General features: G+C 40.2%; 1 protein-coding gene across 1 annotated transcript in view; it reads right to left on the reverse strand.

Annotated features, from left to right (window-relative positions):
* Positions 1–17,214, reverse strand: part of Pi3K68D (phosphatidylinositol-4-phosphate 3-kinase catalytic subunit Pi3K68D) — a 49,081-nt gene that overhangs the window by 23,692 nt on the left and 8,175 nt on the right. Inside the window, exons 3-15 of the mRNA XM_089631517.1 lie at positions 11,290–12,106; positions 10,925–10,998; positions 10,759–10,835; positions 9,774–9,994; positions 9,213–9,303; positions 8,980–9,123; positions 8,330–8,418; positions 6,102–6,339; positions 4,240–4,409; positions 3,857–4,076; positions 1,804–2,008; positions 1,089–1,343; positions 27–145 (exon numbers count right to left, since the gene is read on the reverse strand). Coding sequence (XP_089487643.1) covers positions 27–145; positions 1,089–1,343; positions 1,804–2,008; positions 3,857–4,076; positions 4,240–4,409; positions 6,102–6,339; positions 8,330–8,418; positions 8,980–9,123; positions 9,213–9,303; positions 9,774–9,994; positions 10,759–10,835; positions 10,925–10,998; positions 11,290–12,106 — 2,720 coding nt within the window. The remainder of the gene's footprint in view (positions 1–26; positions 146–1,088; positions 1,344–1,803; positions 2,009–3,856; positions 4,077–4,239; positions 4,410–6,101; positions 6,340–8,329; positions 8,419–8,979; positions 9,124–9,212; positions 9,304–9,773; positions 9,995–10,758; positions 10,836–10,924; positions 10,999–11,289; positions 12,107–17,214) is intronic.

Below are 17,214 nucleotides of genomic sequence, written 5' to 3' on the forward strand. Positions count from 1 at the left end.
TGAGCATAATAATTCATTAAGTATACCGATATGCAACAGCGGATGTAACTGTGGAGGACAGTCTGTAAGCTCGGGGGCAGGACCCAGTCTTTTATCAGCACACACCGGCCAGATAGGAAGAATAAAACTCCCAGAGACAAGCAATCTGAAATACAATAAGCATTTTTCATGAATTCAATATGGCAATTTTAGAATATAATCAGCTTTACCCATGAACAATCACAGGTTTAGTCTGAATTCTTGACGTTATCATTGACAATTAAAATAATTTTCATATTATTTTTAAGCCGTAATTATTAGCCTGAAACACCTGACCGGCAATCAGAAGGCTGCGGGTTCAATTCCCGTCGGCGGTTTGGTATTTTTTCTCAGATTTTTTTCCAATTATAATTGTTTTTCAGGCTAATAATTATTGCTCAAAAATAATATGTTATCTTTTGTGCTATGCATAAAAAAACATTAGTTTTTCATTAAAAATAATAAATAATTTTCTGTTAAAATATTATATTATAGGTAGGTAGGTACTTTATCAGTTGTCTGAATTCTTGACAAAATCAGTTCTAATTTTGACAATGACAAATGACACTTATATTTTAAATAAATCTGATTTCATTGAACAAGAGTCACACAGACAGACGACCTACAACTGAAATTAGTATTTTTGATTGGATTTAAAAAAGCGAAATCTTATTTTTTGACTAAACAACTTTACATTTCGTCTGTCTGTAAATTTGTTTGTGATTTACATGGCCGGTCGATCCCGTCAAGACGGTAGCCGTGTTCGACGCATAGTACCTTTTTATTCTGCCAGAGTGAACAAGAGTTGCGGCTGTTGCGATCTGTGAAGTCGGAGTAATTAAGATCATGCGAAATCTACTGTCTACTAGTTTATTTATTTTTTATGTATTTACTCCCAAATTGAGCATTACATTTAATGTTTTTATGAGTACAGGATGCAGCAATACGAATTTAAATCGAAGTAAAAACACAACAAAGAAAAATAATAAAACAGATAAATTATAATAAATAAGTATAATGAAAAATAATCGGATATCAATAATCATTTAGACAATAGTTTTTAAACTTACCCATTATAATCGAAAAGTTGTATTGCCGTCCAGCCCAGTTCTTCCTGTTCAACATGAACGGGGGCTCTATTATCATCATCATCGTCCTGCTTCTCAGGAGACTCTTTCTGACTTGCTTCAGCAGCTTTGTCCTTTTCTTTCTCTGTGGTGGGGCCGTTTTGACTGTCGGGTTTGGCCAGGGTTCGCCCAGTCAGGGTGAGAACCAAACGCGCTTCTTTTGGCAGGTTGGCAATGCTGACTTCATCCAGATTTAGCCTTCATTAAAATAGAACATAACTCCACGTTAATATGTTTCTCAGACTTCTGATAATTCAAAAACAAAATGTTAAGAAAGAGAAAAGCAATTTGAAGATATATAATTAATTTATACTTTCTACTTTTTTCTTAGTTTCTATGGCAAAGATTGTACGAGATGTAAGTATAAACTATAATTTTCAAAGGTTTTATAATATGTATGCTTCTAGTATTTGATATAGTTTGAAGGTTGTAGTGACGGTAACATGATCAGAAATTTTTTTGGTGTTTATTTTGGGCTGAATTTATAAATAAATTATTTTTTATTATGTATACAAGACAAGGTTTTAAAGTTCCAACTCATTAAAAGTAAGTTTCAGCAATGGAATGATTTTACATAAATTACGCCAGAAATTCTCAGCTAGAATACAGTGGTGTATCTAGGATGATTTTATGTAAATTACAACAGAAATAAACATACCATGTTTCAAAGATGATTCTCGGATAAAATCCAGTGGTATCTATGGGCAGAAGGTGGGTGGACTGCATTCCTCTGAGTGGCCTAGTTCCGTGGTATATTTGAGCGTGAATAACAAATTCATCGTGGTTCCAGTTGACTGGTGGCCTGTGGACTCCCTCAATGTAGAACAGAGCTGTTTCTTTCACACACGACAGGGACATTGACTCTGAAATAAAACAGATGTCTTCAAATATTGGAAATGTAAATGATTGCTACTTCGTACATACTACATATTTTACAAGAATGAAGTTATAACCTTTTGGTAAATCCTGTTCTTGCCATCTTATTCAAAAACAAAATACATAATATCTTAAGCTCCTTTTTTGACTAATCTAATTTTTCCTTGCAAAGTGTCTAAGAAGATAACTCAAAATGTGATGAATTATTCTAATTTTTTATTTACTCTGTTATGAAGCCGTTTTAAATATGTAATAAGCATTGAATATTTTGGTGTAAGCCTAAATGAATTTCGACAGTCGATAAGTAATGTGTAATTTTTAGAGCACTTTAAACCTTCTTCATGCATTGTAATTGTAAAACTTGTAAGTGTCTTACATCTGTACTTTTAATATTATATGTATATTGCTCTCCTTTCACTGCCATCTGTTTCTTATTTGTGTAAAAAATATTATATTGTTAATGGACTATTTGTCCGTAAATAAATAAGAATAGAATAGTGCTGCCACTCGTTATCGGCGTCCTAGCGGCCACTTTCAGAATTAACCATGCAAGCGGGTCCGCGGCCAAAGCCGTTGATCCCCCCCTTCGTGATTCGGCGTTCAAAGCAACCACACGTACAACGCGCAAGCCTCGTGTGTTGCGCAGAAGTTAAAACTAAATTAAAAAGAGTGTCGAGACTGATCACTCTTTCAACAAGGATTGAAGTGTGAACTCCTGACTGGATTTGACAGCGAATCTAGTCATGCTGATTTATGTTCCAATGAGCTCGCTGCGCGTGGCAAAAAATGGCAGCCTCACCATGCATCACCTATCGCAGAAACTCATGTAAGCTGATCCTTTTAACCCCTATTTATGTGCTATGATAACGTTCAGTGCCGTTTTCGTAATATAAATTCAGGTAGAGAGAGATTGTAATTAGATAGAATCACCATGTACCCGTACGTATAAGTTTGTAATGCTCTGTGTTGATGTACGAAGCCCTGCCATAATATATACTTGTAAAATATCACTCTTTTGTCATTAACAAAGCACTGTCCCGCTCTGGATGTAGTAACAGAAGAAGAAGCTGGCCCCCTGGCCTGAGTTGAGTCAATATCGTGCCTTCGTGGATTGATGTAGGTTGACTGTCACTCAAACTCGCATCTCGCCTTATTTTGCACTGCCATTCTTCATGTACTGCACGAATACGTGCCCATTATGTTTCACAGGCACCCTTACACGGGCCCATTTATATAACACTATCACCCAACACTACCCCCCTTTTTATATATCAACTCATAGAAATAATCACTAGTCATGGAATTCAAAGTTGCCTTGAATATCAGTCATGCTCCAGTAACATCAGTGAAGTGATTTTGAAACATTGGTTCTGGCAGAACAAATTGTAGTTTAGCGCCAATTTACCAAAATTTGTACTACCGATTAATAATGTCTGTCATGTCATAGAAGCAATAGTCTTTGACCGCTACAAGAAATCAAATACACTGTTATTTTAACTATACTTCTGAACAATGATTGAGAAAGTGTTACACAGCTCCCTACGGCATAAAATTGAACATAATTTTTCTAAAACTTTCCAAATAAATTTAACTTGCAATTATTACTGCAAGACCTACGCATAAGCCTACGGTCTGAAAGCAGTAGGAGCATGAATTATACAATATAAATACAGTGTATTTTGCAGACACAAAACTTGAATTAAAAAATATTTTGTCCATTCATCCATTGGCAGATTGCAGAGTTAACCATGTTCTTATTTTTTTTCTACCGTATGAAGTTTTACCTACAAATTAACAATAGTTTCAATTAAATTCATATAAGTACATATACTAACTCTCATTTTCCCCCGGCAGTGAGTACACAGTGTCCTCGATCTGGAAATCCACCCTATTGGACTTGCAGTAGATGGCGATAAAGGCCTTGACGGCCTCCCTAAGCTTCTGGCAGTGGAGGCCGAGGGTGTCCCGGATGGTGGTCTGCCGGAGTGACACAGAGCAGTAGTCTCCTGTGTCTGTTATTATCTCAGGCTTCATGATGCTCGAATCAGGCTGAGACTGAAATAAACAAAGCAAATATTATAATCCAGGCGGAGCTATCTTCCGCTCCAGATGGCCTTCACGGCTTGGGTTGCGGAGTCAGTGTGCCCCGCTCCCGCCTCCGACTGAGACCTTAACAGGCGGGAGCTCCATTTCTTCTGTACAATATTACAAATATTACCTGAGAGCAGGCAGATATGAGGTGGGCCAAACTCCTGGATATCTGCATGGTCTCCACGGCCCCGAGGAGGGCGCAGATAGCCTTCACAGCCTGGGCTGCAGAGCCAGTGCGCCCCGCTCCCGCCTCCGATACAGATGTTGACAGGCGAGATAGCTCACGCTCCAGTGTTTCTGTACAATGTTCATCGTCATTTACTGCATAGTTAGAAATTTATATTTTCAGTTTACACCCGAGCTGAGCAACTAGGTTTCCTACATAACATTTGGTCATTCCATGTTCAAATATCTCAATACGCATACATCATTTATTTAAATATCACAATACGCATACAGCATTTATAAAAATATCACAATACGCCTACATCATTTATTATCGTGCTAAATTTATTTATTTATTTTTAAAAATCTGTGCTTGGTGAACAGAATATAAGTTAATAATAGTGTTTGGATGATTTGTATAGCACCATTTTAGTGTAAAATCACCTCAAGGGCCCTGTACAAATATATGATGCATTTCTACAATGATCTATGTTATTACTAACTCCATCACAGCACAAGCAACATTTTCCGCTTATTGTGGTAGTAGTAGGAGATTTTCAAATATTGTCAGGTTATTAGTAACCCGGGAATGTCTTTCTTTTTAAAAAAAAAAGTCACCGCAGGGGTAGACAGAGAACAACTTGGTCTTGGCACACACTTCTTGCCTCATTCACATTCATACATCGTCTCATACACAGTCTTCTATTATTCTGACTCTTGACATGGATCGACTCAAATATCTGATTCACTTGGTAGTGACATGTCTTCCTTGGGCGTCTCCGACTTCTGCTACCATTACATTTGCATCATATATTCTCTTTAAACTTAATTAACTAATTGTTTATTAGTGAAATTTAGATACAGGATTTGGGACATAATTGTAAATTGGATATAATTGGACTTAACAGTTTTAATTTTAATGACATATATGAATGTATTCAATTTGTAAAACGGAAATTCAATTAAAAAAATAAAATGGGAATTTTTTATGATTGAAATTGTTTTTTTTTTTTTTTTACATTTTTTTTTTAATACATTCATAATTAAATTTACAATACTAGGCTTAGAGAAATAGAGTGTACATATATTAAAAATACATGTTACCTAAAAAGGTTAGTGATAAAGTAACGTAAGCCCTTGAGGTGATTTTTCACAAAAACGGCGCTCTACAAATTATCCAATTATTAAAAATAAAAAGAGTATACAGTGAAAAGTTTTAAAATAGGAAACTTATTTAGATAGGATAATGGTAGAATCTCATAGTGTAATAATATATTATGTGTATGTATGTATGGTTTTTTAGTTTGTTTGATTGCCGGATCTTTTAAAACTTTTAACATTCAAGCTGTCCTTGTTCTACCGGCATTTCAATGGAAGATGCTGCGAGGAATTGGCGTCATTGATCCCTTCAGTACCGATGCATAGCCGGGAAACATGAGGACATTGGTCACAATATAAGAATGGGTTGTTTCTATAACAGGTGGGCTGTGGAACGGCCTCTATGTTTCCTCTCTTGCCGGCCTCTGTTGGTGAACATGGGTGTCTTCAAGACCCATGTTCACTCCTTCCTCTCCTCAAAAAGATACTCCACACAGCATTCCCAAAGATGTCATAGGCCCTGAAGGAAATTATGTTTTTCAGGGATACCTGTGTGGAGTTAATGTAAAAAAGCTTATTTTGAAGTGCTTTTTTAATTGCATTTGAGATTTTGATAGTATCTTTTATTGTCTTTATGTGTTATTTTATTATAAATATTAGTATGTAGTAATAATGTACCTATACAGAATTTAGGTAAAATGAGGAAAATAATGCAAAAGATCTTACCCAATAAGATAGACAAGCTCTGGAAAGATATAGGCGGCGTTAATCCCTGGTTGGGCAGAAGCTCCTCCATGGTGATGTGGCTATCTCGGTTGTCATCCCTCTCCGTGCGAGCCAGGCTGGTGTCCTGCGTAGCCTGCAGCGACAGCAGGATGTCCTTCTCCAGCCGCACACACTGCCGCACGTAGTCGTACTCACATATGGAGCTGCCGGGCGTGAGGTATTCACTCATACCCCAAACCTTTACAAACAAAATATCTTTAATCCATTTACTCGCTAATTATTTTTGAATCTAAGGCGCTTTGTCCACAGGGATACGCAAGCATCCACCACTCATGTTGTGTGCTTACATCGTTAACAGTTTGTTACGCGCAGTATGTACACCTAGCTACTGAAATCACAAGACTCGCGTCGTCACTAATCATCGTTGAATTCTCGAAATGTAAAATTCGTGTGTTGTTTTTAGCATTAATCTAAAGCACACTCATTGCCATGTGACTTGAGTAGCATTGACTTAGTTCGAGTGGTCGCAGGAGACTGGAATTGCCAATGAGTTTATTAAATGTTGGCAAAGTGTACCTGTGTACCTCTGTAACGTGTTCTATTACACGTAAATGAACCGTAAATCAAATCCACAATAAATACGACAATGAAGAGCTCATTCAATTGGTTTTGAATAAATCACGGGAAAAAGTGGAATGAAGGAACAGCCTATCTCGAATTCCCCAGAATCCCGGCAATACGGCTGTCGACGAACTTGCACTGTTCACGGGGTGAAATTTCCTCCGAAACGAGATAATCTTTAACCTTTTGAACGCGTTAATTTGCTCCGTTTTATCTATACCCGTACGCGGTACATATTTTCAAATACCTATGCACGCAATTAAATGTCAAATTATAGCATTCTGGCATGATTTATTGGACTATATAGACAGAACAGATTATTCTCCACGATATGAAAACAAATCCTCGTGTGTCAACACTCTTAGATGTTTATAAAAACAAAAACATAAAATTTCATACGAAGACGTACCGTATCTTTTGAATGTGGTCCCGCCATTCACTCAGCGTGTGTGTACTTAGGCCACTGCGTTGATAGACACAAGTGGGACACCATGATCACTTATCATTTTTAGTTGTGAAAAGTTGTGAATGACACACTAGTACTAACGCCATCCGTTAACAAAAATGTAAACTAATGGACTAAAAGGCGCGAAGAGACGCACTTGATTATCGATCTTTTTTTATGAAATACAATTTTATTTTTGAGAAATTCTTGTAGATGTCAGCATCGTGATAGTTCTACGAATGTCCAAGTGAGCAAGAAATACATTTATGACGAAAGAGCGCTGGAATTTCGGCCGTCAAAGTTTCCGTATCAACTGTTGATACAGCCGCGTGTGAGTATAGACTTTTTGCCGTAACAACAGTTGATACGGCCGCGTGCAAAGAGTTAATATGATTTTGATATTTAGCACAAAGCATGTGAATAATACAACGAGGACACTACGATTGCACCTTCTTGCTACACAACACGAATTCGAATTGCTGTACTTGCGACAATTTACAATGCAACAAAAATCTTCTTATTTTCAAATGTGGGTAAGGCTGTTTTTAAGGAAAGAAATGGATAGTAGGTATGACAGTAGGTATATGATGGAAAATAAATGTTAGATATTATCCAAAACTGTTTCAATACTAAACAACTTCCGAGTAGATGTATGGCGGTGGTCACCAAGATACTGGAGTCGTCGAGTGTCAGATACTTGCGTATCCCTGAGGTAGGGAAGGATAGCGTCCCCGTTTAGGGAATGCTGTTTAGTTGAAAGAAGTAGGAAAGGAGAATGGAAAGGTAGGGAGATACCACTGAATTGCCATTCCATTTGATCGAAAAGTAAATTTCATAATGGTCAGACTTTTGATTCACGAAACACGCCCACACCGCGTTTCTATTCTATGGGAAATTTGAACCTTATCATACTGACACTATGGGACTTGAGCTTATGGGAATAAAGCACTACGAATGTGAGATGGAAGACATAAGAGGGAGTAGAAGTAAATTGGAAATTCAGGTTTGGTTATTTAAAGAAGCTTAAGCCATGTTAAGCAGCATTTAGATTCGGTATGGTACTCATCAGGGCGATGGGCGGGAGGACAGAGCAAGTAGCACTAATCTTTTTAGGTACATAACTATAAAAAGGCGGCAGCAGTAAAAATGTACATAAACATACCCTTAAGGTATAAGCAGACATATCTTCTTTGATTTCTCCTTCAAGTTCACAAACGACATGCATAATTACATGTTCAACTGTTGACTCAACTGCAAAAAAAAAAAATATATATTAATAAAAGAGTTTCAAAATTTATTAACCTCTCGGCGAGTATGGCCGTACTATTACGGCTAGAACAAAATATTCCCCAAGGAGTATGGCCGTCATATAACATCCTTGTTTATTATGATTGAATAAATAATTTTTAAAAATTTGAATATTTTTACATTGCTAGATTTTGAGAAAACTATGGTTTTGCATTTAATTTTTTTTTATTTGTGTACTTCAAAAATGGTCACTCCTGGGACGCAGTTTTGTTTGAGAAAGCTCGCTCTCCGAGAGGTTAAGAGAAAAAAAATTTCCACAAATGTAGTATATTTCTATTATATAGACAGGTTTAATGGTACATTTTATTTATTTTTATGTAATATGTTAGTCCTGGGTTGATCGTGAACTACCCGCTCACGAAACAACAATGAGGGATCGGGATACTTTTAAAAAGATTTGATCGTCAGCGCCCTTACCTCGTGATGGGTGCGGGTACGTCAAACAAAAGTACCCGTAAAAGATGGGGTGATGTGTATTCTATTATGTATTTGAATATGTATTACCGTCACAAGTAAAGGTAATTGGGTTGACCGGCTGGTCATGGTAAACCAGAAGTTTGATGCTGGTATTTGGTGGGTATTTTCCTTCTGATTTGGCAGCGATGACATATCCAGGATTCGTTGTTGGATCCGAGTGTACATATGAAACTAAAAGAAAATTAAATTCACAATACATATAACGCATACGTACATAAGTTTAAATAAAGAAAAAGGTTTTGTTTGTTTATGTCTCTTACCCCTTATGTCTCTCACCATGTCAAGAAAAGCAACAATTTCTGGTTCAAATTTACGCTTACTCACAAAGGAGATGCATTCGTAAAGTTTACTCTGAAAACAAAAAATATGAACTGAAGGCTTAATAATTTGATGTGTATTCTTCACAGATTCAAACATCCTATTAGTTGTGATATTTTCATCAAGGTTCATGACATTGAAATATTTCTGAATTGGTTTAATGGTGCTTTACTGATAAATTACATAATACATATTTACCATATTATGAAATTGTTAAAGTTATGGACTATGTTTCACCGTTAGTCACAACAGCTCTCCGTGTATAGATGACAGATAAACATATATGTATTGATAAATCAATGCATCTTTATCTGATTATGATACGATTGATAAGAAATTAAATCCTTTAAACTTTACTTTAATGGAAAGCAAACAAGTTACATACTAAGTTTGTAACTCATAAAATAGTTGAATAAAATTAATTAATGTTGACAGAATTATTACGATAAAGCAAAATTTAAGATTGGAGAAATCACATAGCTCATGATTGAAATTTAACTAACGTTTACGGTATTGGTTTTTTTCCTAAGGGTCAGAGGGGGTGGGAAGGCTTTGGGGGGTGGGGAGGGCAGTGGCGAAGGGAGGGAGTCCCCCGCCCCCTTCCTGCTGCTGATGGAGGCGTACACGGGGGTGTCCTTAGGGGTCTCCTGCTCCCCGTACAGGAAGTCCAGCGGGTCATACTCCTCGTAGACACTTCCAGAACATTCACTGCTGCACATGTATTCTGGAAACATTCATGAATACAAATAATATGGTTACCAAGTACAAGCAGTTGCCTTGGCTACATTGCAATATTTATGCTTTTCAATATTTCCTAATACAGCTGCGTCATTTTTGTGAGGTCCATCAAATGTATTCATCAACATCGTAACACCTGGATTGACAGCGTGTATATCCTCATTATATTTTGTTGTGGAAAGAGTCAAACTCAAACGTACACCATTCAGGTATATCATCATAAAAACGCTGAATAAATATTAAACACTTGAAATGCCTTCCAGGAAACCGCCATTTAGTATGCGCTTTATCTCTCTTACACTCAGGGGCTGTTTTACACTTTTCGTCAGCTAGAATGCTAAGATTGAAAAATTCGATATTATTGACGTTGTTGAAGCTGAGAATACATATTTATTTTGAAAATTCATTTTCAATTACAATGACATCAATAATGTTGTATTTTTCAATAATCTCAGTTCACTCAAAAGTCACAGACACCACAGCTTATACTGCCTGACATTGTATATCGTCATTTCATTTAATTGAAATGAAAATTTCATAACAATGATGAAATAAAATTCAGTATTTGAAATTTAACACCCGATCATCGGATAAACTGTTGCATTACATTTCTCGTATTATTGTTTATTATATGAATAAAATACATTTTAGACCAACATCTATCTGATAGTTGAAAGTACAATTAGATTGTGAAAATACATAAAAGTACAATTACTTCATTAGAATAATCATTGCACAAAAAAATCTTACCACTGGCATTTTGATCAGCCATGAGGGGGTCGAAAGCTTCCAAAACACTTACACGCACACTTCCAATATTGGACGAACTGAAAACATAAATACATTCATACATGTAATTCTCGCATCAAGCAGAATAAGATATTTTAATTAAATTAATTATTATGTATTGTGTTACCTTGTGTTGGCTCCCAGATCAATGAAATTTGAGGAACTATCTCCAGGAGATAAGAAGGGATCCCTGTGTACCGACTGCAAATAGAAAACTTCAGCTTCAGTACAAGACAATCGTATGTTAAGTTTTTGCAAAATCTACTGTCATTTGATAATTCTGGGTTTGTTAACAGTTTTATTCGTCACCGAATAAGATTGGTATCTAATGCAGTTGTGTGCCAGACAATGATTAAATTTTTAAATGTGACTTTTCATATGGGGAAAAAAGAAAAACTAATTGCCAAACATCTTTATAACTAAGGTTTAAAGTGGTTATAAAAAATAAAGAAACTGGATATTCAATTGAAATATGAAACAGTTATAAATTACCACAGATGATGTCCTGTTTGATGATTCTGAACTTGTTTTTGTACTACTGCTGGCCAAATAAGTGTCGGGCTTCTGTTCTTCATTTGGTTGATTCATATTCCACATGCTAGCATTACTCGTGGTATTCGTTCGTTTATTATCAATGGTGGTTTCAACACTCTGCATGACACTGGATTTAAACATTGGCTCCTTCGAATCTTGCAATAGATTGTTCCCAGCGGATGCAGTTGATAGACTTTGAGCCGACGGGGAAGGCTTAACTCCTTGTCTAATAGAATTGAGGGAACCGGCAGACTGACTGTTGTTATTGAAAACATTTAACTGAGGATAACTGGCAGAGTTAGGAGTAAAGACACTTTGGTTTATTGGGTTGGCCGTTCTCGCTGGAAGGGTGGCGCCATTATTGGGAAGAAACGTTGGTTGGACCGTAGGTTGAACATTGCCATGGTTTGGATAAACCAGCGGGCTTACATTGAAGGATGGTTGATAAACAAACCCAGGGCTAGCTGCATAACCAGATACAGTTCTATTATTAATATTGTAATTAGCCCCAGTGTTTAGTTGCGGATAAAGATTATTCTGCATATTTGGAAAAGTGCCTGTGTTTTGGTTTTGGTTATATTGCATGTATGGATTATTGGTCGGGAAAGCGATGAGGGGATTAACATAGTTATTTATGGAAGGGTTTGAAGAGGGATATGGGATTACGTTTTGAGGAGAATTGTTGGAATAGCTTGATATATTAGAGTTGCTACGAGATAGTTTGGTGCCACTTTTTGGAATGGGCACGAGTGCCAGTTGATCAGCATGTTGGAGTCTGAAAAGAAAAACAAAACAAAAATCTCATTAATTTCTCGTACTCAAACCTTAAAGAATCGTTTATTGAAAAAATATAATATACCATCAAAAATCTGGAATCTAGATACATATTATGCCGTTCCTCAAACTAAACTTTTAAGCAACACGGAGATTGTTCAATTTAAGGGCTTTTTTTGATGACGTTTATTTGATCACAAAACATTATTTTAACGTTATATTTAAAAAAAAAACTAAATTCATTCGACTAAATAAAAAAGGTGCAAGTATTTTGTTGATAAAGTTTTGTGGTTTAAAGTTCAAGTGCAGCAGCTGTTTCGCCTTATGAATGTGTAATATAACTAGACTAGCTAAAAATTGTCAACTCAGCAAGACTTCAAAATTTATATACATTAATGGTTATTATTGAAAGACACTTAAGCAATAAATTTCAGAATGCCAGAAGAAAACTTCCGCATTCGTCTAGTTGTTCGCACCAGACAAATTGTCGAAAGCAGCTTGAGAGACCGGGCCTGCAATGGACAGAGTCTGTGGAACTAGCCTGGGACAGAGACACCTGGAGGCGCCTTGTTCAAGTCACAAGTTCCGCACCGAATACGACAACGGGAATAAGATGATGAGTAATGAAGGTGTAAAGACAAATTGTCGAAAGCAGCTTGAGAGACCCCGGGCCTGCAATGGACAGAGGCTGTGGAACTAGCCTGGGACAGAGACACCTGGAGGCGCCTTGTTGAAGTCACGAGTTCGAATACGATAACGGGAATAAGATGATGAGTAATGAAGGTGTAAAGACAAATTGTCGAAAGCAGCTTGAGAGACCCCGGGCCTGCAATGGACAGAGGCTGTGGAACTAGCCTGGGACAGAGACACCTGGAGGCGCCTTGTTCAAGTCACAAGTTCCGCACCGAATACGACAACGGGAATAAGATGATGAGTAATGAAGGTGTAAAGACAAATTGTCGAAAGCAGCTTGAGAGACCCCGGGCCTGCAATGGACAGAGGCTGTGGAACTAGCCTGGGACAGAGACACCTGGAGGCGCCTTGTTCAAGTCACAAGTTCCGCACCGAATACGACAACGGGAATAAGATGATGAGTAATGAAGGTGTAAAGACAAATTGTCGAAAGCAGCTTGAGAGACCCCGGGCCTGCAATGGACAGAGGCTGTGGAACTAGCCTGGGACAGAGACACCTGGAGGCGCCTTGTTGAAGTCACGAGTTCGAATACGATAACGGGAATAAGATGATGAGTAATGAAGGTGTAAAGACAAATTGTCGAAAGCAGCTTGAGAGACCCCGGGCCTGCAATGGACAGAGGCTGTGGAACTAGCCTGGGACAGAGACACCTGGAGGCGCCTTGTTCAAGTCACAAGTTCCGCACCGAATACGACAGCGGGAATAAGATGATGAGTAATGAAGGTGTAAAGACAAATTGTCGAAAGCAGCTTGAGAGACCCCGGGCCTGCAATGGACAGAGGCTGTGGAACTAGCCTGGGACAGAGACACCTGGAGGCGCCTTGTTCAAGTCACAAGTTCCGCACCGAATACGACAACGGGAATAAGATGATGAGTAATGAAGGTGTAAAGACAAATTGTCGAAAGCAGCTTGAGAGACCCCGGGCCTGCAATGGACAGAGGCTGTGGAACTAGCCTGGGACAGAGACACCTGGAGGCGCCTTGTTCAAGTCACAAGTTCCGCACCGAATACGACAACGGGAATAAGATGATGAGTAATGAAGGTGTAAAGACAAATTGTCGAAAGCAGCTTGAGAGACCCCGGGCCTGCAATGGACAGAGGCTGTGGAACTAGCCTGGGACAGAGACACCTGGAGGCGCCTTGTTGAAGTCACGAGTTCGAATACGATAACGGGAATAAGATGATGAGTAATGAAGGTGTAAAGACAAATTGTCGAAAGCAGCTTGAGAGACCCCGGGCCTGCAATGGACAGAGGCTGTGGAACTAGCCTGGGACAGAGACACCTGGAGGCGCCTTGTTGAAGTCACGAGTTCGAATACGATAACGGGAATAAGATGATGAGTAATGAAGGTGTAAAGACAAATTGTCGAAAGCAGCTTGAGAGACCCCGGGCCTGCAATGGACAGAGGCTGTGGAACTAGCCTGGGACAGAGACACCTGGAGGCGCCTTGTTCAAGTCACAAGTTCCACACCGAATACGACAACGGGAATAAGATGATGAGTAATGAAGGTGTAAAGACAAATTGTCGAAAGCAGCTTGAGAGACCCCGGGCCTGCAATGGACAGAGGCTGTGGAACTAGCCTGGGACAGAGACACCTGGAGGCACCTTGTTCAAGTCACAAGTTCCGCACCGAATACGACAACGGGTATAAGATGATGAGTAATGAAGGTGTAAAGACAAATTGTCGAAAGCAGCTTGAGAGACCGGGCCTGCAATGGACAGAGGCTGTGGAACTAGCCTGGGACAGAGACACCTGGAGGCGCCTTGTTCAAGTCACAAGTTCCGCACCGAATACGACAACGGGAATAAGATGATGAGTAATGAAGGTGTAAAGACAAATTGTCGAAAGCAGCTTGAGAGACCCCGGGCCTGCAATGGACAGAGGCTGTGGAACTAGCCTGGGACAAAGACACCTGGAGGCGCCTTGTTCAAGTCACAAGTTCCGCACCGAATACGACAACGGGAATAAGATGATGAGTAATGAAGGTGTAAAGACAAATTGTCGAAAGCAGCTTGAGAGACCGGGCCTGCAATGGACAGAGGCTGTGGAACTAGCCTGGGACAGAGACACCTGGAGGCGCCTTGTTCAAGTCACAAATTCCGCACCGAATACGACAACGGGAATAAGATGATGAGTAATGAAGGTGTAAAGACAAATTGTCGAAAGCAGCTTGAGAGACCCCGGGCCTGCAATGGACAGAGGCTGTGGAACTAGCCTGGGACAGAGACACCTGGAGGCGCCTTGTTGAAGTCACGAGTTCGAATACGATAACGGGAATAAGATGATGAGTAATGAAGGTGTAAAGACAAATTGTCGATAGCAGCTTGAGAGACCCCGGGCCTGCAATGGACAGAGGCTGTGGAACTAGCCTGGGACAGAGACACCTGGAGGCGCCTTGTTCAAGTCACAAGTTCCGCACCGAATACGACAACGGGAATAAGATGATGAGTAATGAAGGTGTAAAGACAAATTGTCGAAAGCAGCTTGAGAGACCCCGGGCCTGCAATGGACAGAGGCTGTGGAACTAGCCTGGGACAGAGACACCTGGAGGCGCCTTGTTGAAGTCACGAGTTCGAATACGATAACGGGAATAAGATGATGAGTAATGAAGGTGTAAAGACAAATTGTCGAAAGCAGCTTGAGAGACCCCGGGCCTGCAATGGACAGAGGCTGTGGAACTAGCCTGGGACAGAGACACCTGGAGGCGCCTTGTTCAAGTCACAAGTTCCGCACCGAATACGACAACGGGAATAAGATGATGAGTAATGAAGGTGTAAAGACAAATTGTCGAAAGCAGCTTGAGAGACCCCGGGCCTGCAATGGACAGAGGCTGTGGAACTAGCCTGGGACAGAGACACCTGGAGGCGCCTTGTTCAAGTCACAAGTTCCGCACCGAATACGACAACGGGAATAAGATGATGAGTAATGAAGGTGTAAAGACAAATTGTCGAAAGCAGCTTGAGAGACCCCGGGCCTGCAATGGACAGAGGCTGTGGAACTAGCCTGGGACAGAGACACCTGGAGGCGCCTTGTTGAAGTCACGAGTTCGAATACGATAACGGGAATAAGATGATGAGTAATGAAGGTGTAAAGACAAATTGTCGAAAGCAGCTTGAGAGACCCCGGGCCTGCAATGGACAGAGGCTGTGGAACTAGCCTGGGACAGAGACACCTGGAGGCGCCTTGTTCAAGTCACAAGTTCCGCACCGAATACGACAACGGGAATAAGATGATGAGTAATGAAGGTGTAAAGACAAATTGTCGAAAGCAGCTTGAGAGACCCCGGGCCTGCAATGGACAGAGGCTGTGGAACTAGCCTGGGACAGAGACACCTGGAGGCACCTTGTTCAAGTCACAAGTTCCGCACCGAATACGACAACGGGTATAAGATGATGAGTAATGAAGGTGTAAAGACAAATTGTCGAAAGCAGCTTGAGAGACCGGGCCTGCAATGGACAGAGGCTGTGGAACTAGCCTGGGACAGAGACACCTGGAGGCGCCTTGTTCAAGTCACAAGTTCCGCACCGAATACGACAACGGGAATAAGATGATGAGTAATGAAGGTGTAAAGACAAATTGTCGAAAGCAGCTTGAGAGACCCCGGGCCTGCAATGGACAGAGGCTGTGGAACTAGCCTGGGACAAAGACACCTGGAGGCGCCTTGTTCAAGTCACAAGTTCCGCACCGAATACGACAACGGGAATAAGATGATGAGTAATGAAGGTGTAAAGACAAATTGTCGAAAGCAGCTTGAGAGACCGGGCCTGCAATGGACAGAGGCTGTGGAACTAGCCTGGGACAGAGACACCTGGAGGCGCCTTGTTCAAGTCACAAGTTCCGCACCGAATACGACAACGGGAATAAGATGATGAGTAATGAAGGTGTAAAGACAAATTGTCGAAAGCAGCTTGAGAGACCCCGGGCCTGCAATGGACAGAGGCTGTGGAACTAGCCTGGGACAGAGACACCTGGAGGCGCCTTGTTGAAGTCACGAGTTCGAATACGATAACGGGAATAAGATGATGAGTAATGAAGGTGTAAAGACAAATTGTCGATAGCAGCTTGAGAGACCCCGGGCCTGCAATGGACAGAGGCTGTGGAACTAGCCTGGGACAGAGACACCTGGAGGCGCCTTGTTCAAGTCACAAGTTCCGCACCGAATACGACAACGGGAATAAGATGATGAGTAATGAAGGTGTAAAGACAAATTGTCGAAAGCAGCTTGAGAGACCCCGGGCCTGCAATGGACAGAGGCTGTGGAACTAGCCTGGGACAGAGACACCTGGAGGCGCCTTGTTGAAGTCACGAGTTCGAATACGATAACGGGAATAAGATGATGAGTAATGAAGGTGTAAAGACAAATTGTCGAAAGCAGCTTGAGAGACCCCGGGCCTGCAATGGACAGAGGCTG

Source organism: Hesperophylax consimilis, chromosome 5 (genome assembly GCF_061612785.1).
Source record: "Hesperophylax consimilis isolate HC1 chromosome 5, BYU_Hcon_1.0, whole genome shotgun sequence".
Lineage (NCBI taxonomy): Eukaryota > Metazoa > Arthropoda > Insecta > Trichoptera > Limnephilidae > Hesperophylax > Hesperophylax consimilis.